Source organism: Salvelinus fontinalis, unplaced genomic scaffold (assembly GCF_029448725.1).
Source record: "Salvelinus fontinalis isolate EN_2023a unplaced genomic scaffold, ASM2944872v1 scaffold_0203, whole genome shotgun sequence".
NCBI lineage: Eukaryota > Metazoa > Chordata > Actinopteri > Salmoniformes > Salmonidae > Salvelinus > Salvelinus fontinalis.
The window spans coordinates 144,524-165,581 of record NW_026600412.1 but is presented as its reverse complement, the minus strand read 5'-3'; the positions used below and the strand labels follow the sequence as shown (position 1 = coordinate 165,581).

Here is a 21,058-nt window from a genome sequence, read left to right as displayed (position 1 = left end):
GTGATATAACACTGAGCTAATGAGAATGATTGGGGGTTTTCACCCTCCAGACATGATTCCCTAAAGGTCTTAATGATGAAATGTCCATGCATGTTATGTTGTAAATGTCAACATGAATTAATACCTCCACTTCAGACTACTCTGACGTTTCTTCTTCAACGGAACCCAATGATTTATGAAAACTTACTTGATGTCCTCATTGTGGGTTAACAGACGTGTTCAGGGCCAGCCCTCCCATTAGACCGTCGCCTATGGCAGCACTTGAATTTGAGACGATATTTTGACAATTGTCTGCCGCCCTCCGTCGCCCCTGTTCGGTCACTACACCGCCCGCGGCGCCCCAGCCACCAGCTCATAGTGCTGCTACAGTTCCCCACCCCACCCCATTCCCCCTTCTCCCGAAGTTCACTCACATTATCCTTGGTAGGAATGGTGAGGTGTGTCTTTATATGGGATTATACTATTGTGAAACATGAATAAATGAATCTGCCAAATAAATGATTGTATTTAGTTTAAGTGTGTGTGTGAGGACACAATCTCTAAACCAAAGACATTCTCTGGTGAAATGTATCAGTGTGCAGCAATGTCCATCAGCCGGTGTGGAGAATTACAAGCCTACGAGGACAGGACATTCATTCGCCGAGAACGATGAGCCCCCATTAGCTGATTCTAGCAGCGAAGAGGACAAACCGGAGGAGTCCGAGCCATGCACTTCCACCGATGATGACAGCTCTCTGGCTGGACAAGAACAGGTGGTCGCACCAGGCCTAGCTACACCTCCAAACAATGCCGGGGAAGACCCTACTATCTTGGACCCAGACTCAGATTCGTCGCTCCCCGTCCCCTGTGACAGTGGTGGTGCTGCTGCTAAATCCGACTCCCAGACAAAATCATAGAAGATCCCGGTGAGTGGCCAAAATATATGAATGGATCTTTACGGGATATGTTAGTGCAGGCTGGGTCACATCAGGATAAGGAGGGGAATTTACCAAGAGATGAGGGGCAACGAAAGTTTTCGGTGGCTAACTACAATAGGAGGATGGCGAACGGGGAGAGAGTGGAGAGACCAAGGCTTGTCTATTCCAAGCAAAACGATGCAGACTTCTGTTCTTGCAGCAAACATTTTTTCACAAGAGTGTAAATCTGCGCTGGTCAGGGATGGAACCAGGGACTGGAAGAATCAGTGTCACCTCCTCAGCCTCTCATGAGAAGTCACATGACCACCCAGATAGTTTCCAGAGGTGGAAGGAGCTGGAGATCAGGCTGGTGTCCAAGCAAACTCACATGATTTGATTTCAGGACCCTGGACAGCTACCGAGAGAAAACATCGCTGACTGCAATGCAGCACCACAGCAGAGGAAAGAGGCCACTCTACACAATAAATACATGATGATGTTGGACAATCACATTCAATATGGACATTTTCGAAATTCGTTAAGGCTGGGTCATTGACAGAAAGCTTATTTTACACTGCTCCAGCGAAACGCGGCCGACATGCATTCATGACGAGGCTCGTCATGCATTTATAACGAGGCCCACCATGCATTTATAACGAGGCCCACCATGCATTTATAACGAGGCCCACCATGCATTTATAACGAGGCCCACCATGCATTTATAACGAGGCCCACCATGCATTTATGACGAGGCCCACCATGCATTTATAACGAGGCCCACCATGCATTTATGACGAGGCCCACCCATTTATAACAAGGCCCGCAATGCATTTATAACGAGGCCCACCATGCATTTATAACGAGGCCCACCATGCATTTATAACGAGGCCCACCATGCATTTATGACGAGGCCCACCATGCATTTATAACAAGGCCCGCCATGCATTTATAACGAGGCCCACCATGCATTTATAACGAGGCCCACCATGCATTTATAACGAGGCCCACCCAATTATAACGAGGCCCACCATGCATTTATAACGAGGCCCACCATGCATTTATAACGAGGCCCACCGTGCATTTATAACGAGGCCCACCGTGCATTTATAACGAGGCCCACCGTGCATTTATAACGAGGCCCAGCCATTTATAACGAGGCCCACCCATTTATAACGAGGCCCACCATGCATTTATAAAGGCGCTTGTTTCCAAAGCTCAAATGATCTTACTGTGTTTTACAGTTCTACGGGAATATTAAAATATATGTTAAATATGTAATATAAAAGTGTTATATTTTATTGTAATTGTAACAATTATGGGGTCGTACCATGTGTGATAACAGGTGTGATATTATTAATCAGAAACTCGTTTTCCTACTGTAGGTAGTAGGTTGCATAGTGACAGCAACATTGTAACTCTCCGATGCAGCGGTTAAAGTGAAACTCTCTTCTGCCTGGTAAGGAACCTCCTATATGTACACGCGTCCACCCAACATGTTAACGGTCAGAAACACACAATTACACAGATCATTGGAGATTATTTCTTCATCCTCCAGTAAATAAGTGGTAAGACTTCCTGTTTGACGGACACAATTATCCTCCATAGATGTCGGTATAGACAAATACTACAATACTGTCGCATGTACTGATTAAATACCTCCGTGTCTGAGAAGGGCTTGGTGTGTTTGGTTCTGATTAAATACCTCCGTGTCTGGGAAGGGCTTGGTGTGTTTGGTTCTGGTTAAATACCTCCGTGTCTGGGAAGGGCTTGGTGTGTTTGGTTCTGATTAAATACCTCCGTGTCTGGGAAGGGCTTGGTGTGTTTGGTTCTGGTTAAATACCTCCGTGTCTGGGAAGGGCTTGGTGTGTTTGGTTCTGATTTAATACCTCCGTGTCTGGGAAGGGCTTGGTGTGTTTGGTTCTGATTAAATACCTCCGTGTCTGGGAAGGGCTTGATGTGTTTGGTTCTGATTAAATACCTCCGTGTCTGGGAAGGGCTTGGTGTGTTTGGTTCTGATTAAATACCTCCGTGTCTGGGAAGGGCTTGGTGTGTTTGGTTCTGATTAAATACCTCCGTGTCTGGGAAGGGCTTGGTGTGTTTGGTTCTGATTAAATACCTCCGTGTCTGGGAAGGGCTTGGTGTGTTTGGTTCTGATTAAATACCTCCGTGTCTGGGAAGGGCTTGGTGTGTTTGGTTCTGATTAAATACCTCCGTGTCTGAGAAGGACTTGGTGTGTTTGGTTCTGATTAAATACCTCCGTGTCTGGGAATGGTTTGGTGTGTTTGGTTCTGATTAAATACCTCCGTGTCTGGGAAGGGCTTGGTGTGTTGGTATGAAACCAGGGCTCGAATTGACTGAGGGTATCACGTATCCTTTGTTAAAGAAAATATAAAAAATTATACATATTGTTTTCTTTATATTGTAAATAAATACATAAAACGTATCCAGATGATATCAAGCGTTCTGTAACAATGCTTAACTCTGTGACGTCTTATGGTAGAAACAAGCTCTGAAATGCCCGAGAAAGACGGGACTCCGATGCATATGGAGATATATTGATTCCTCTCTATGACAATCTGAAGCTGAGCTGCAGCCTATAATATTGGAGGAGATACAAAAAAACGACTCTACTATTCTGTCCCTTTTAATTGAGCTTTTCTCTTTCTGAAAAGAGAATATATTTGTTTAAACCCAGGCAGCTTTTAGTGAAGCACTTCTGTTGTTGGGTTTTACAAGGGACGAGAAGCCAGCGGTTGAAGCTATCAGTTTTCTGCGTCAGTAGAGCCTCTGTCTGGGTGGAAAGGTCACTTTTGAAAGTGCCAAGTTTAGATCCATAAGGATGTCTAAGATGTAATTATTTTTGTCTCGTCCTGGGCGGCAGAACAACCAGGCCATTGATTTTATCATTGATTTTATCAATGTAATCAGATTAAAAATATTAGGCTATTTTACTGACATTGAACTGATTATATAGCCTACTAACCAGATGTGTTAAAATGGTGTTTAATTTGTAGCAGAGGACTATTAATTGGGCTGCTATTATGTTCTGTTCCTCCGACTTTTAGCTGAGAAAAAAATGGACCCAAACACATTGGGGGGGGGGGGGGGGCAGAACGTCCAGGTCCGGTCCTGGACGTGTTTAATACGTTTTATGTACACACTTTATTAGAATACTTATGAAATGCACATTGTTATATTTGGTAACACATGTTTATTTCCCCTCGACTCCAACCCCATTCGATGCAATGTCTACATAAGGGTGCAAACGACTAACACTCACAAAGCTCTGACGAAGGCCTTGAGGCCGATACGGAAAGCTGAATAAAGAGCAGTGATACTAGCAAGAGCAGTGTGCGGGTTTCTCCTTTTTTATCAGTTTAACAACGTATAAAATACAACATTATTCAGAATATCAGATAACAGGACTTACTATCCAGCTGTGTATTGTTAGATAGCTCTGGTCCAGGGTGTTATATCCATCAAGACGGTTCAGCACCATCAAGATGCACGTCACACCCTGGACCAGAGCTAATCATTAGGACGTAGTGCAACAACATATTACAGTTAGATACGTCCCTAATGGTCCCCTATTCTCTTTATAGTGCACTACAATAGGGTACCATTTGGGACGGAAATAAGTTCGTTCTTACAACAAAGAACCACTGGGGGGCGACAGACAACAGTAGACAACTCTGTACAACAGAAAATAAATACATAAATAAATTACATTATAATGACAATCACTGCAGACAGTGTGTGTGTCTCTGTGTGTGTGTGTGTGTGTGTGTGTGTGTGTGTGTGTGTGTGTCAGTATGACCCCAGTTACAATGAAAATCACTTTGTTCAACAGACCTGGAGATATTTATTGGTTTCTGATGGATCAGCAAAGTGATTGGTGACAGATTGGTAACATGGTGAGTACAGGGTTCTCCATGTTTTCTCCCAGGTCAGTGATGTATTTCTTCGTCCCAAATGGAACACTATTCCCTATGTAGTGCACTACTTTAGACCAGGTCCTATTTGACCATTATTCCCTATGTAGTGCACTACTTTAGACCAGGCCCTATTTGACCATTATTCCCTATGTAGTGCACTACTTTAGACCAGGGCCTATTTGACCATTATTCCCTATGTAGTGCACTACTTTAGACCAGGGCCTATTTGACCATTATTCCCTATGTAGTGCACTACTTTAGACCAGGTCCTATTTGACCATTATTCCCTATGTAGTGCACTACTTTAGACCAGGGCCTGTTTGAACCCTATTCCCCATGTAGTGCACTACTTTAGACCAGGGCCTATTTGACCAATATTCCCTATGTAGCGCACTACTTTAGACCAGGGCCTATTTGACCATTATTCCCTATGTAGTGCACTACTTTAGACCAGGGCCTATTTGACCATTATTCCCTATGTAGTGCACTACATTAGACCAGGACCTATTTGACCACTATTCCCTATGTAGTGCACTACTTTAGACCAGGACCTGCACTACATAAGGAATAGGGTGCCATTTGGGACACAGACACTAAGAATGGTTATTATTCCAGACAATGCAGGGCTGCGTTCAGTACATTAAAACTAAATAGTATGTTCAGTACATTAAACTAAATAGTATGTTCAGTACATTAAACTAAATAGTATGTTCAGTACATTAAACTAAATAGTATGTTCAGTACATTAAAACGTAATGGAGCGTTCAGTTGAATAGAAATGGTGCCGTACTGAACAACCAGCTGAAGAAACGGTGAGCGGTTGTTTTGTGGGGTCAAAATGCACTTTCCCTTAAAACTTAACTTTAACTTTCCCTTCAGCCACACCAGCCAGACCCCCTTTAAATACGTCCCTCAATGCTACCAGCCACACCAGGCAGACTCCCTTTAAATACGTCCCTCAATGCTTCCAGCCACACCAGCCAGACCCCCTTTAAATACGTCCCTCAATGCTTCCAGCCACACCAGGCAGACTCCCTTTAAATACGTCCCTCAATGCTTCCAGCCACACCAGCCAGACCCCCTTTAAATACGTCCCTCAATGCTTCCAGCCACACCAGCCAGACCCCCTTTAAATACGTCCCTCAATGCTTCCAGCCACACCAGCCAGACCCCCTTTAAATACGTCCCTCAATGCTTAAAGTCACACCAGGCAGACCCCCTGAATGGAGCAAATTTATCTCAAAGTCTGATCAAGAAAGAACAATAACATTTTGAGAAAACTTGTCATTGAGCACAAACCATTCCACAACGTAGCAAACGTTCCAGCAAACTGAACGTACCCCTGGTGAGCTGTGTGTAGGACACTAGAGCTGCGTTTACACAGACAGACCAATTCTGATATTTTTACACGAATTATTTTGAACAATCAGATGACCTCTTAAAAAGAGCAATGTGAAAAGACCTGATGTGATTGGTCAACAGATATCTGATGTGATTGGTCAACAGATATCAGAATTGGGGTGCCTGTGTTATAACAGCCTTAGTTGACTGAGTGAAACAGAGAAAGAGAAAAGATTGAGTGAAATATAAAGAGGGATGGGAAGCCAAAATTCTAACTTGCTTTGACATTGCTGGTTTTTAACCGGATCATTCTTGAAATCTGATCATTATTTTCAAATGATTAGGGACCTGCTTTGTGTACTGAACAAGACTCATATTGTCTAACGATGATCACATTTTCAATCCCTGTTCAACCTCACATGAACCAGGAAAAACACATTTTAATATTCCCCTTTTGTTCCAAGTCCAAAGACAACAAAGGGCCCCATTGTTGAGCTGCTGTCCACCAACAACTAAATGAAATAGATGTTTCTGCACTTCAGTGGAAGACATAAAGACAGAGCTGATCCTCACTACCAGGGTAGCAGGTTAATGTCCACTACCTGCTGCTGACATAGCTGATCCTCATTACCAGGGTAGCAGAAGGTATATTCTCTTTTCACAACACATTCAAATGTTATTTACTTATTTTTAATAAGAAGGATGAAATATAAATGTTATAATAACATTGTAATCATATGCAAAGTGAGTCTAGGTTAAGCAGTAAATATTTCAGATATTTGTTTCAAAATACATTTTGTAGGAAGTTGATCCTGAGATTAACATGATATATGTTATTGAATTATCACGTATGATGTCGATCACAGCTTGAATTTCAGATCAGGTCCAATCTAATCTCAACACTCAAAACCAAATAACCTACTTGGTTATATCTTTAAGAATCAATGGGTACATATCATTCATTTAAAAGTCCAAATGGATACAACAATCACAGATTGACCCTTTAACAAGAGAAAAAGACTTACAAATAATATATCAAATCATCAAATCAAATCAAGTTTATTTTATATAGCCCTTCGTACATCAGCTAATATCTCGAAGTGCTGTACAGAAACCCAGCCTAAAACCCCAAACAGCAAGCAATGCAGGTGTAGAAGCAATATACAGAGTGAATCTACTGAAGCAGGTCAGTAGTCTACTAAAGCAGGCCAGGTCAGTAGTCTACTAAAGCAGGTCAGTAGTCTACTACAGCAGGTCAGTAGTCTACTAAAGCTGGTCAGTAGTCTACTAAAGCAGGTCAGGTCAGTAGTCTACTAAAGCAGGTCAGGTCAGTAGTCTACTACAGCAGGTCAGTAGTCTACTAAAGCAGGTCAGTAGTCTACTAAAGCAGGTCAGGTCAGTAGTCTACTAAAGCAGGTCAGGTCAGTAGTCTACTACAGCAGGTCAGTAGTCTACTAAAGCAGGTCAGTAGTCTACTAAAGCAGGTCAGGTCAGTAGTCTACTAAAGCAGGTCAGTAGTCTACTAAAGCAGGTCAGGTCAGTAGTCTACTACAGCAGGTCAGGTCAGTAGTCTACTACAGCAGGTCAGGTCAGTAGTCTACTACAGCAGGTCAGGTCAGTAGTCTACTACAGCAGGTCAGGTCAGTAGTCTACTACAGCAGGTCAGGTCAGTAGTCTACTACAGCAGGTCAGGTCAGTAGTCTACTACAGCAGGTCCGGTCAGTAGTCTACTACAGCAGGTCAGGTCAGTTGTCTACTACAGCAGGTCAGGTCAGTAGTCTACTAAAGCAGGTCAGGTCAGTAGTCTACTAAACCAGGTCAGGTCAGTAGTCTACTAAAGCAGGTCAGGTCAGTAGTCTACTGTGCTGATAGTTCAGAAAGTATTGTCATTAAAAGTGAATGTTGATCACAGCGTGAAACTCAGGTCAGACTAAACCAGGTCCATTATTACCTGCTTGACCTGATGATGTCACAGGTTCCTGGTGGTTATGTCACTACATCATCATCACCAGCACAGAAACAAATACAACAGGTAGGTAATAACCTTTGACCCCCACAGAGGAACAGACACAGTCATCATCATAGACACAATGATCATGTTCATCCCCCCCATCCCCATCCTTGAGGGGAAGCGCTGTCTGAGTATCAACATTTAGACACTTATTTGGGATCACCAGGACATCATCATCATTATGCCTGTTCAGCTTGTCAAACAGTTCTGCGAAGGTATTTGAGGTCTGATCTGGTAACAGCTGGACACCATCATCATAACCCTGGTTCAGCTTGTCAAACAGTTCTGCCAAGGTTTTTGATGACAATGTTTTCTTCTGGTCCTCCTTTTCCCCCCCTCCGGCCACCAACTGTCTGTATTCACAGCAGAAGGTTGTCCACTGGATGTTCACTCGTTTGTTCAGTTTGTTGTTGTTGTTGTTGGGAACTGCTCCAGTCACCACATAAGCTTCTATATTCCTGTTGTTACTAAAACAGTCCGTCATCAGCTTTTCTCTGACATTTCTCTCCATTTCCTTCCAGCTGCCATCGTTGAAGGACACCACCTGGGGAACGATGTTGGTCAGGGTAAAGGTGGACTTCTGAGTATCAAGGTCATGAGCATGTGAATTTGGGAAGAGGTGACCTCTGGTCACATCTTTACTTGGTATTGAGTTAATATAGTCGGAGTTCCCAGCCTGGTGTTGATGATCCACCTGCATTTCAGGGCTGTTGTTGTCGAGCTGAAGGAAACAACAGTCATATATTCATTAACAAGTTTTCTGTACAGTAACCTCTATTTTATTGGGGGGGGGGGGGGGGGTCACAATCCATTGTACTCCAGCTGCCCCCGTTGAAAGATCTTGCCTGGGGAACGGCGTTTGTCAGGGTGAAAGTGGACCTCAGGTGCGTACGAACATGGGAAAAGGTGGCCTCTGCCCAGACCCAGGTCGTTATTTATGTAGCCTGATATCTTATATCTATATTATTATTATGCACCTTCACCTCATGTTGGGATTTAATCTCTTTTATATTTTTATCTTCAAGCTGCAGAAAACATCAGTCAGACATTACAACTCTAACTAGTTTAGACATTACAACTCTTTAACTAGTTCACAATTTAACAATCCAGATTTAAGCTGAAAGTGGTTGCAACACATTATTGTCTCAAAGATACTGATATATAGCAGTAAATAAATACACATGTTGAATGAATAGAGATTAGTCCTACCTGGGGCTCCATCATCCAGGACTGACTAGGTAACATAACTGTCTGTGATATATACCAGTAAATAAATACACATGTTATGTTATATGACAAACATTAGTCCTACCTGGGGCTCTATCATCCAGGACTGACTAGGTAACACAACTGTCTGTGATATATACCAGTAAACAAATACACATGTTATGTTATATGACAAAACATTAGTCCTACCTGCAAGAACTCCTTGCACTGTGGAACATCACTGAACTTCTTCACTACATGAGAGAGAGCAGGAGGAAGGAGAGAGAGAAGGAGGAGAGTAGAGAGATGATTCAATACCCCCATCATCACCTGAAGACTGTACACCACAGAGACAAAGATGAAGTTACAGAGACCAGTTGGTAGACTAGAGACTGTTGATCTGAGTCAGGACAGACTGATTTAAATAGTTATTACAGAGACCAGTTGGTAGACTGGAGACTGTTGATCTGAGTCAGGACAGACTGCTTTAAATAGGTTTTCAGAGACTCCTCCTTCATGTGTCAAGACAGAAAGGGTTGATTTGCATAAACTCCTCTGTATGTTTCCATGGAAACTGCTGTAACAAATAACATGTGACTCACCTGTAGTTTCTAACACGTATGGACCCAGAACTTAATCACACAAGATTATAGTTCTGGGTGAATGAGATTAGACTGCTCTAAATAGTGACTGCATCCACACTTTGGTTCTGGTAGAACAACGTTTTAGGATAAAAACATGACTTTACTCAGCATAGAGTCTGTCAGAAGATACACATCACACTATTACAAATTACAAAGGTAAATTCATCCAAAACAAATAATGTATTTTATATACACTGCTCAGAAAAATAAAGGGAACACTTAAACAACACAATGTAACTCCAAGTCAATCACACTTCTGTGAAATCAAACTGTCCACTTAGGAAGCAACACTGATTGACAATAAATTTCACATGCTGTTGTGCAAATGGAATAGACAAAAGGTGGAAATTATAGGCAATTAGCAAGACACCCCCAATAAAGGAGTGGTTCTGCAGGTGGTGACCACAGACCGCTTCTCAGTTCCTATGCTTCCTGGCTGATGTTTTGGTCACTTTTGAATGCTGGCGGTGCTTTCACTCTAGTGGTAGCATGAGACGGAGTCTACAACCCACACAAGTGGCTCAGGTAGTGCAGCTCATCCAGGATGGCACATCAATGCGAGCTGTGGCAAAAAGGTTTGCTGTGTCTGTCAGCGTAGTGTCCAGAGCATGGAGGCGCTACCAGAAGACAGGCCAGTACATCAGGAGACGTGGAGGAGGCCGTAGGAGGGCAACAACCCAGCAGCAGGACCGCTACCTCCGCCTTTGTGCAAGGAGGAGCACTGCCAGAGCCCTGCAAAATGACCTCCAGCAGGCCACAAATGTGCATATCAGAGGGTACTGTGGTAGTATAAATACACATATCAGCGGGTACTGTGGTAGTATAAATACACATATCAGAGGGTACTGTGGTAGTATAAATACACATAGAGGGTACTGTGGTAGTATAAATACACATATCAGAGGGTTGGGTACTGTTGTAGTATAAATACACATATCAGAGGGTACTGTGGTATAATAAATACACATAAAGGGTACTGTGGTAGTATAAATACACACATCAGAGGGCACTGTGGTAGTATAAATACACATATCAGAGGGTACTGAGGTAGTATAAATACACATATCAGAGGGTACTGAGGTAGTATAAATACACATATCAGAGGGTACTGTGGTAGTATAAATACACATCAGAGGGTACTGTGGTAGTATAAATACACATATCAGAGGGTACTGTGGTAGTATAAATACACATATCAGAGGGTACTGTGGTAGTATAAATACACATATCAGAGGGTACTGTGGTAGTATAAATACACATATCAGAGGGTACTGTGGTAGTATAAATACACATATCAGAGGTTTGGGTACTGTGGTGGTATAAATTGGTCTACACGGACAAGTTCTGGCCTGGTTTAGATCTTATCTGTCGGAAAGATATCAGTTTGTCTCTGTGAATGGTTTGTCCTCTGACAAATCAACTGTATATTTTGGTGTTCCTCAAGGTTCCGTTTTAGGACCACTATTGTTTTCACTATATATTTTAACTCTTGGGGATGTCATTCGAAAACATAATGTTAACTTTCACTGCTATGCGGATGACACACAGCTGTACATTTCAATGAAACATGGTGAAGCCCCAAAATTGCCCTCGCTAGAAGCCTCGGTTTCAGACATAAGGAAGTGGATGGCTGCAAACTTTCTACTTTTAAACTCGGACAAAACAGAGATGCTTGTTCTAGGTCCCAAGAAACAAAGAGATCTTCTGTTGAATCTGACAATTAATCTTGATGGTTGTAAAGTCGTCTCAAATAAAACTGTGGAGGACCTCGGCGTTACTCTGGACCCTGATCTCTCTTTTGACGAACATATCAAGACTGTTTCAAGGACAGCCTTTTTCCATCTACGTAACATTCCAAAAATCAGAAATTTTCTGTCCAAAAATGTGGCAGAAAAATTAATCCATGCTTTTGTTACTTCTAGGTTAGACTACTGCAATGCTCTACTTTCCGGCTACCCAGATAAAGCACAAAATAAACGTCAGTTAGTGCTAAATACGGCTGCTAAAATCCTGACTAGAACCAAATAATTTGATCATATTACGCCAGTGCTAGCTTCCCTACACTGGCTTCCTATTAAGGCAAGGGCTGATTTCAAGGTTTTACTGTTAACCTACAAAGCGTTACATGGGCTTGCTCCTACCTATCTTTCCGAGTTGGTCCTGCCGTAGATACCTACACGTACGCTATGGTCACAAGACGCAGGCCTCCTAATTGTCCCTAGAATTTCTAAGCAAACAGCTGGAGGCAGGGCTTTCTCCTATAGATCTCCATTTTTATGGAATGGTCTGCCTACCCATGTGAGAGACGCAGACTCGGTCTCAACCTTTAAGTCTTTACTGAAGACTTATCTCTTCAGTAGGTCATATGATTGAGTGTAGTCTGGCCCAGGAGTGTGAAGGTGAACGGAAAGGCTCTGGAGCAACGAACCGCCCTTACTGTCTCTGCCTGGCCGGTTCCCCTCTCTCCACTGGGATTCTCTGCCTCTAACCCTATTACAGGGGCTGAGTCACTGGCTTACTGGTGCTCTTTCATGCCGTCCCTAGGAGGGGTGCGTCACTTGAGTAGGTTGAGTCACTGACGTGATCTTCCTGTCTGGGTTGGCGCCCCCCCTTGGTTTGTGCCGTGGCGGAGATCTTTGTGGGCTATACTCGGCCTTGTCTCAGGATGGTAAGTTGGTGGTTGAAGATATCCCTCTAGTGGTGTGGGGGCTGTGCTTTGGCAAAGTGGGTGGGGTTATATCCTTCCTGTTTGGCCCTGTCCGGGGGTATCATCGGATGGGGCCACAGTGTCTCCTGACCCCTCCTGTCTCAGCCTCCAGTATTTATGCTGCAGTAGTTTATGTGTCGGGAGGCTAGGGTCAGTTTGTTAAATCTGGAGTACTTCTCCTGTCTTATCCGGTGTCCTGTGTGAATTTAAGTATGCTCTCTCTAATTCTCCCCTTCTCTCTTTCTTTCTCTCTCTCGGAGGACCTGAGCCCTAGGACCATGCCTCAGGACTACCTGGCATGATGACTCCTTGCTGTCCCCAGTCCACCAGGCATTGCTTCTGCTCCAGTTTCAACTGTTCTGCCTGCGGCTATGAAACCCTGACCTGTCCACCGGACGTGCTACCTGTCCCAGACCTGCTGTTCTCAACTCTCTAGAGACAGCAGGAGCGGTAAAGATACTCTTAATGATCGGCTATGAAAAGCCAACTGACATTTACTCCTGAGGTGCTGACTTGCTACACCCTCAACAACTACTGTGATTATTATTATTTGACCATGCTGGTCATTTATGAACATTTGAACATCTTGGCCATGTTCTGTTATAATCTCCACCTGGCACAGCCAGAAGAGGACTGGCCACCCCTCATAGCCTGGTTCCTCTCTAGGTTTCGGCCTTTCTAGGGAGTTTTTCCTAGCCACCGTGCTTCTACACCTGCATTGCTTGCTGTTTGGGGTTTTAGGCTGGGTTTCTGTACAGCACTTCGAGATATCAGCTGATGTACGAAGGGCTATATAAATAAATTTGATTTGATTTTGATTTGATATCAGAGGGTACTGTGGTAGTATAAATACACATAGAGCGTACTGTGGTAGTATAAATAAACATAGAGGGTACTGTGTTAGTATAAATACACACATCAGAGGGTTGGGTACTGTGGTAGTATAAATACACACATCAGAGGGTTGGGTACTGTGGTAGTATAAATACACATATCAGAGGGTACTGTGGTAGTATAAATACACATATCAGAGGGTACTGTGGTAGTATAAATACACATATCAGAGGGTACTGTGGTAGTATAAATACACATATCAGAGGGTACTGTGGTAGTATAAATACACATATCAGAGGGTACTGTGGTAGTATAAATACACATATCAGAGGGTTGGGTACTGTGGTAATATAAATACACATATCAGAGGGTTGGGTACTATGGTCATATAAATACACATATCAGAGGGTACTGTGGTAGTATAAATACACATATCAGAGGGTACTGTGGTAGTATAAATACACATATCAGAGGGTTGGGTACTGTGGTAGTATAAATACACACATCAGAGGGCACTGTGGTAGTATAAATACACATATCAGAGGGTACTGAGGTAGTATAAATACACATATCAGAGGGTACTGAGGTAGTATAAATACACATATCAGAGGGTACTGTGGTAGTATAAATACACATCAGAGGGTACTGTGGTAGTATAAATACACATATCAGAGGGTACTGTGGTAGTATAAATACACATATCAGAGGGTACTGTGGTAGTATAAATACACATATCAGAGGGTTGGGTACTGTGGTAGTATAAATACACATATCAGAGGGTACTGTGGTAGTATAAATACACATATCAGAGGGTACTGTGGTAGTATAAATACACATATCAGAGGGTTGGGTACTGTGGTAGTATAAATAAACATATCAGAGGGTACTGTGGTAGTATAAATACACATATCAGAGGGTACTGTGGTAGTATAAATACACATATCAGAGGGTACTGTGGTAGTATAAATACACATATCAGAGGGTTGGGTACTGTGGTAGTATAAATACACATATCAGAGGGTATTGTGGTAGTATAACTACACATATCAAAGGGTTGGGTACTGTGGTAGTATAAACACACATATCAGAGGGTTGGGTACTGTGGTCGAATAAAAACACATATCAGAGGGTTGGGTACTGTGGTAGTATAAATACACATATCAGAGGGTTGGGTACTGTGGTAGTATAAATACACATATCAGAGGGTACTGTGGTAGTATAAATACACATATCAGAGGGTACTGTGGTAGTATAAATACACATATCAGAGGGTACTGTGGTAGTATAAATACACATATCAGAGGGTACTGTGGTAGTATAAATACACATATCAGAGGGTACTGTGGTAGTATAAATACACATATCAGAGGGTTGGGTACTGTGGTAATATAAATACACATATCAGAGGGTTGGGTACTATGGTCATATAAATACACATATCAGAGGGTACTGTGGTAGTATAAATACACATATCAGAGGGTACTGTGGTAGTATAAATACACATATCAGAGGGTTGGGTACTGTGGTAGTATAAATACACACATCAGAGGGCACTGTGGTAGTATAAATACACATATCAGAGGGTACTGAGGTAGTATAAATACACATATCAGAGGGTACTGAGGTAGTATAAATACACATATCAGAGGGTACTGTGGTAGTATAAATACACATCAGAGGGTACTGTGGTAGTATAAATACACATATCAGAGGGTACTGTGGTAGTATAAATACACATATCAGAGGGTACTGTGGTAGTATAAATACACATATCAGAGGGTTGGGTACTGTGGTAGTATAAATACACATATCAGAGGGTACTGTGGTAGTATAAATACACATATCAGAGGGTACTGTGGTAGTATAAATACACATATCAGAGGGTTGGGTACTGTGGTAGTATAAATAAACATATCAGAGGGTACTGTGGTAGTATAAATACACATATCAGAGGGTACTGTGGTAGTATAAATACACATATCAGAGGGTACTGTGGTAGTATAAATACACATATCAGAGGGTTGGGTACTGTGGTAGTATAAATACACATATCAGAGGGTATTGTGGTAGTATAACTACACATATCAAAGGGTTGGGTACTGTGGTAGTATAAACACACATATCAGAGGGTTGGGTACTGTGGTCGAATAAAAACACATATCAGAGGGTTGGGTACTGTGGTAGTATAAATACACATATCAGAGGGTTGGGTACTGTGGTAGTATAAATACACATATCAGAGGGTTGGGTACTGTGGCAGTATAAATACACATATCAGAGGGTACTGTGGTAGTATAAATACACATATCAGAGGGTACTGTGGTAGTATAAATACACATATCAGAGGGTACTGTGGTAGTATTATTACACTTATCAGAGGGTTGGGTACTGTGGTAGTATAAATACACATATCAGAGGGTACTGTGGTAGTAAAAATACACACTTATCAGAGGGTACTGTGGTAGTATAAATACACATATCAGAGGGTACTGTGGTAGTATAAATACACATATCAGAGGGTACTGTGGTAGTATTATTACACTTATCAGAGGGTTGGGTACTGTGGTAGTATAAATACACATATCAGAGGGTACTGTGGTAGTAAAAATACACACTTATCAGAGGGTACTGTGGTAGTATAAATACACATATCAGAGGGTACAGTGGTAGTATAAATACACATATCAGAGGGTTGGGTAATGTGGTAGTATAAATACACATATCAGAGGGTACAGTGGTAGTATAAATACACATATCAGAGGGTTGGGTAATGTGGTAGTATAAATACACATATCAGAGGGTACTGTGGTAGTATAAATACACATATCAGAGAGTACTGTGGTTGTATAAATACACATATCAGAGGGTACTGTGGTAGTATAAATACACATATCAGAGGGTACTGTGGTAGTATAAATACACATATCAGAGGGTACTGTGGTAGTATAAATACACATATCAGAGGGCTGGGTACTGTGGTATTATAAATACACATATCAGAGGGTACTGTGGTAGTATAAATACACATATCAGAGGGTACTGTGGTAGTATAAATAAACATATCAGAGGGTACTGTGGTAGTATAAATACACATATCAGAGGGTACTGTGGTAGTATAAATACACATATCAGAGGGTTGGGTACTGTGGTAGTATAAATACACATATCAGAGGGTACTGTGGTAGTATAAATACACATATCAGAGGGTACTGTGGTAGTATAAATAAACATATCAGAGGGTACTGTGGTAGTATAAATACACATATCAGAGGGTTGGGTACTGTGGTAGTATAAATACACATATCAGAGGGTATTGTGGTAGTATAACTACACATATCAAAGGGTTGGGTACTGTGGTAGTATAAACACACATATCAGAGGGTTGGGTACTGTGGTCGAATAAAAACACATATCAGAGGGTTGGGTACTGTGGTAGTATAAATACACATATCAGAGGGTTGGGTACTGTGGTAGTATAAATACACATATCAGAGGGTTGGGTACTGTGGTAGTATAAATACACATATCAGAGGGTTGGGTACTGTGGTAGTATAAATACACATATCAGAGGGTACTGTGGTAGTATAAATACACACTTATCATAGGGTACTGTGGTAGTATAAATACACATATCAGAGGGTACAGTGGTAGTATAAATACACATATCAGAGGGTTGGGTAATGTGGTAGTATAAATACACATATCAGAGGGTAAGGTGGTAGTATAAATACACATATCAGAGGGTTGGGTAATGTGGTAGTATAAATACACATATCAGAGGGTACTGTGGTAGTATAAATACACATATCAGAGAGTACTGTGGTTGTATAAATACACATATCAGAGGGTACTGTGGTAGTATAAATACACATATCAGAGGGTACTGTGGTAGTATAAATACACATATCAGAGGGTACTGTGGTAGTATAAATACACATATCAGAGGGCTGGGTACTGTGGTATTATAAATACACATATCAGAGGGTACTGTGGTAGTATAAATACACATATCAGAGGGTACTGTGGTAGTATAAATACACATATCAGAGGGTACTGTGGTATTATAAATACACATATCAGAGGGTACTGTGGTGGTATAAATACACATATCAGAGGGTTGGGTACTGTGGTAGTATAAATACACTTATCAGAGGGTACTGTGGTAGTATAAATACACTTATCCGAGGGTACTGTGGTAGTAGAAGTGCACATTTCTGTTGTATAATAGGGGGGCATGGGGTCGGAGAAATGGGGTCAGGGAAAATACTTTTACAATGACATAGTTAGGGCCTATTTTAAATTCCTCAAACACGTCTGTGATGGTTCTTGTTAAAAGGCCTGGAGGTCTGATCACCACCAGTCCCAGGAAGTAGACCTACAACAGGTTTACATTTGATTTGTCACACCAGTTCCAGGAAGTAGACCTACAGCAGGTTTACATTTGATTTGTCACACCAGTTCCAGGAAGTAGGACGACAGTAGGTTTACATTTGATTTGTCACACCAGTTCTAGGAAGTAGACCTACAGTAGGTTTACATTTGATTTGTCACACCAGTTCCAGGAAGTAGACCTACAGCAGGTTTACATTTGATTTGTCACACCAGTTCCAGGAAGTAGACCTACAGTAGGTTTACATTTGATTTGTCACACCAGTCCCAGGAAGTAGACCTACAGTAGGTTTACATTTGATTTGTCACACCAGTCCCAGGAAGTAGGACGACAGCAGGTTTACATTTGATTTGTCACACCAGTTCCAGGAAGTAGACCTACAGCAGGTTTACATTTGATTTGTCACACCAGTTCCAGGAAGTAGACCTACAGTAGGTTTACATTTGATTTGTCACACCTGTTCCAGGAAGTAGACTGACAGTAGGTTTACATTTGATTTGTCACACCAGTTATAGTTCATATTCCCTTTCCTGAAGAATTGTATTTCCTGACAATAATATATTGACGGTCTTCATCCAACCCTCCTTGTCCAGTCTTGACCACTAATTATACCAGACAGGACTCATCTTCATACAGAGGAGTTTATCCAACCCTCCTTGTCCAGTCTTGACCACTAATTATACCAGACAGGACTCATCTTCATACATAGGAGTTTATCCAACCCTCCTTGTCCAGTCTTGACCACTAATTATACCAGACAGGACTCATCTTCATACAGAGGAGTTTATCCAACCCTCCTTGTCCAGTCTTGACCACTAATTATACCAGACAAGACTCATCTTCATACAGAGGAGTTTATCCAACCCTCATTGTCCAGTCTTGACCACTAATTATACCAGACAGGACTCATCTTTATACAGAGGAGTTTATCCAACCCTCCTTGTCCTGTCTTGACCACTAATTATACCAGACAGGACTAACTCTCGACCAGTTCCTCTGTTTACTTCAGACACATCTTCTTCCACATATCATCACAGAAAAGTTAATCAGTTAGATCATGTTTACCCAGTGGCATCCTGAGGTATTAATAGATCATGAGAGAAGAAAATATTAAAATTACAATTTCTAAGCTGCTCATTTATTATGGAAAAACTCACCCCAGCACATTCTGAGGCAGGAAGGACATCACCCTCTTCTGGCCTTCACCCCACCAGGGAAAGGACAGTGATGAACTGTGAGCTCTGTAGGAGGCTCCTGGTAAACAGCATCCGGTCAATCCACTGCTGCTTCTTGTTGAGAGAAGCCCGCCGGCTCTCTGGAATCACCAGCTCCATTTAAGGGAGAGAGAGAGAGAGGCAGGAAGGACATCACCCTCTTCTGGTCTTCACCCCACTGGGGCAAGTTTAGAAGCCTGGGGTGGATACAAGGGGGTCTGGGGTAGATCACCAGGGACAGGGGCCGAACGTGAGGCAGGAGGGAGCGCTGGAGGTACCTGTATGTCCAAGGGTTCATACCTAATACATACAGAGAATACATAAGTGACAGCTACAGTACTAAGCACTCAGCACCATGACAGCAGATCTACAGCATGAAAGGTACGTGACAGATACTAGATTTAGTTGTGTAACTAAAGGACAAAGAATGCATAGGCCTTTATGACAGATACAGGAAGGAGTGTCATAATGGAAGGGGTTTCATCTGTAAAAAGTCCACACTGCATTTATGGAAAGCTGTGTAGCATTCAATACATGGACAAATAGTAAGATTAACACAATGCATATCTTCCATTATTGTAAAGTATTCATGCTTGCAGAATGCCAAGGGAATTGAATAGCCTACCTAACATTGCAGAACTATATTCATGTGTAGATTGAAATGCAAGGCAAATGTTACGTTCCACAGTTTCTGTGTTGTTGTGGGTTTGTGTGTATTTCAGGAAATGGCGTCCTGTGTTGGCTGTTGGTCTGTAAAAGTTGTTCAAAGTATTTTGTAGCCTCTCCTGCAGAGGTATGTGTATGCCATAGGACTGAGTGTTTTTGGGTTATTGAAATTGTTCACTAAGTTTGAATTATTCTGTTTCATTTGTTCCCAGAGGGGAAGGCACCTTGGGAGTGTTTAGGCAAGAGGCCTGCGGGCATACATAACCCGTAGTATTGAATCTGTCTATGCACACTAGGTAAGACCTGGGCGGATCACCTCCTGTATTTTGGTTAGCCGCCAGTTGGTGCTAAAGGTTAGGTAAGCTGTGGGAAGGCAGGTAAGGTAGGAGAGGGGACTTTTACTTTCTTTGCTTTGGTTCGGTCCAGCCCAGTTTCCCCACCTTAACGTGTTTAAGGAATAATTAGATTCCCTGTAAACGGTATTTTTCCCTGCCGTCCTTCCCCGCACCTACGATCACATACCTTTTTCACTGCACGGGGAGTTGAGTTGTAGCAGGGTGTTGCGTTCCCTCCAAGAGACGTACGTAACAGCAAATATCACCATTTTTACGCCATTAAACTAGATAACATAATACACGTATTAGCTAATCCATGACTGATACATGTTGAATAAAACTGTTATACACTGGAAACGAAAATAAAATACTGTACAGTAGCATGTTAAAGTTACTGTACTGTAGCCTGCATCACGTAAACACTATTTCACAACTTCACAGACGTCTTACAACATACAACAAAGCACGATTATAAGCGATAGTATGCATTAAAATAGCTACGATTGTAAAAATACTATTGAAAATGCAGACAAGTGGCCGCTGATTGTACCGGGAGTTACCGATACCAAACCAATGCTACGGGTATCATAGGTAGATGACTGCAGAGATTGAACTGTATAATGTTTTCAATTCACTTTTCCATTCTTCTTACAACTTCACAGATGTAGCAATAAGATTACAATCCATTTCATCCAACCTTATTAAAGATACTTCCTCTGTAACTCTCCGTTTGATGTAAACAATGATCCGATGAGGGAAAAGTGTCATGGCCGCCGTTTGCTTTTGGGGCGGAGCTAAGGTCAAAGGGCGACTATGATTGGACCACACGTGGTTGGATACGGTTCTTTGCGACTGTCTCGCATTGCCATTGGTGGATTA

The 21,058-nt window shown here is 42.1% G+C and overlaps 2 protein-coding genes across 5 annotated transcripts in view; one reads left to right on the top strand and one right to left on the bottom strand.

The window, feature by feature from the left end:
• LOC129844684 (endonuclease domain-containing 1 protein-like) overlaps positions 1–21,058 on the top strand; it is a 113,557-nt gene that overhangs the window by 78,920 nt on the left and 13,579 nt on the right. The window lies entirely within an intron of this gene.
• LOC129844687 (uncharacterized) lies at positions 7,206–20,969 on the bottom strand. Of its 3 annotated transcripts, XM_055912730.1 has the most exons (5): positions 20,877–20,963; positions 20,367–20,463; positions 19,122–19,478; positions 9,600–9,643; positions 7,206–8,904 (listed from the first exon to the last, which is right to left on the bottom strand). In XM_055912730.1, the coding sequence occupies exons 3-5, from the start codon at positions 19,129–19,131 to the stop codon at positions 8,167–8,169; spliced, it is 792 nt and encodes a 263-aa protein (XP_055768705.1). In that variant the 5' UTR covers positions 19,132–19,478; positions 20,367–20,463; positions 20,877–20,963; the 3' UTR covers positions 7,206–8,166. The 3 variants fall into 3 exon arrangements, with proteins under 3 accessions (XP_055768705.1, XP_055768706.1, XP_055768704.1); XM_055912731.1 differs by lacking the exon at positions 20,367–20,463 and having other exon boundaries at positions 20,877–20,969; XM_055912729.1 differs by lacking the exons at positions 19,122–19,478; positions 20,367–20,463; positions 20,877–20,963 and having other exon boundaries at positions 9,600–13,175.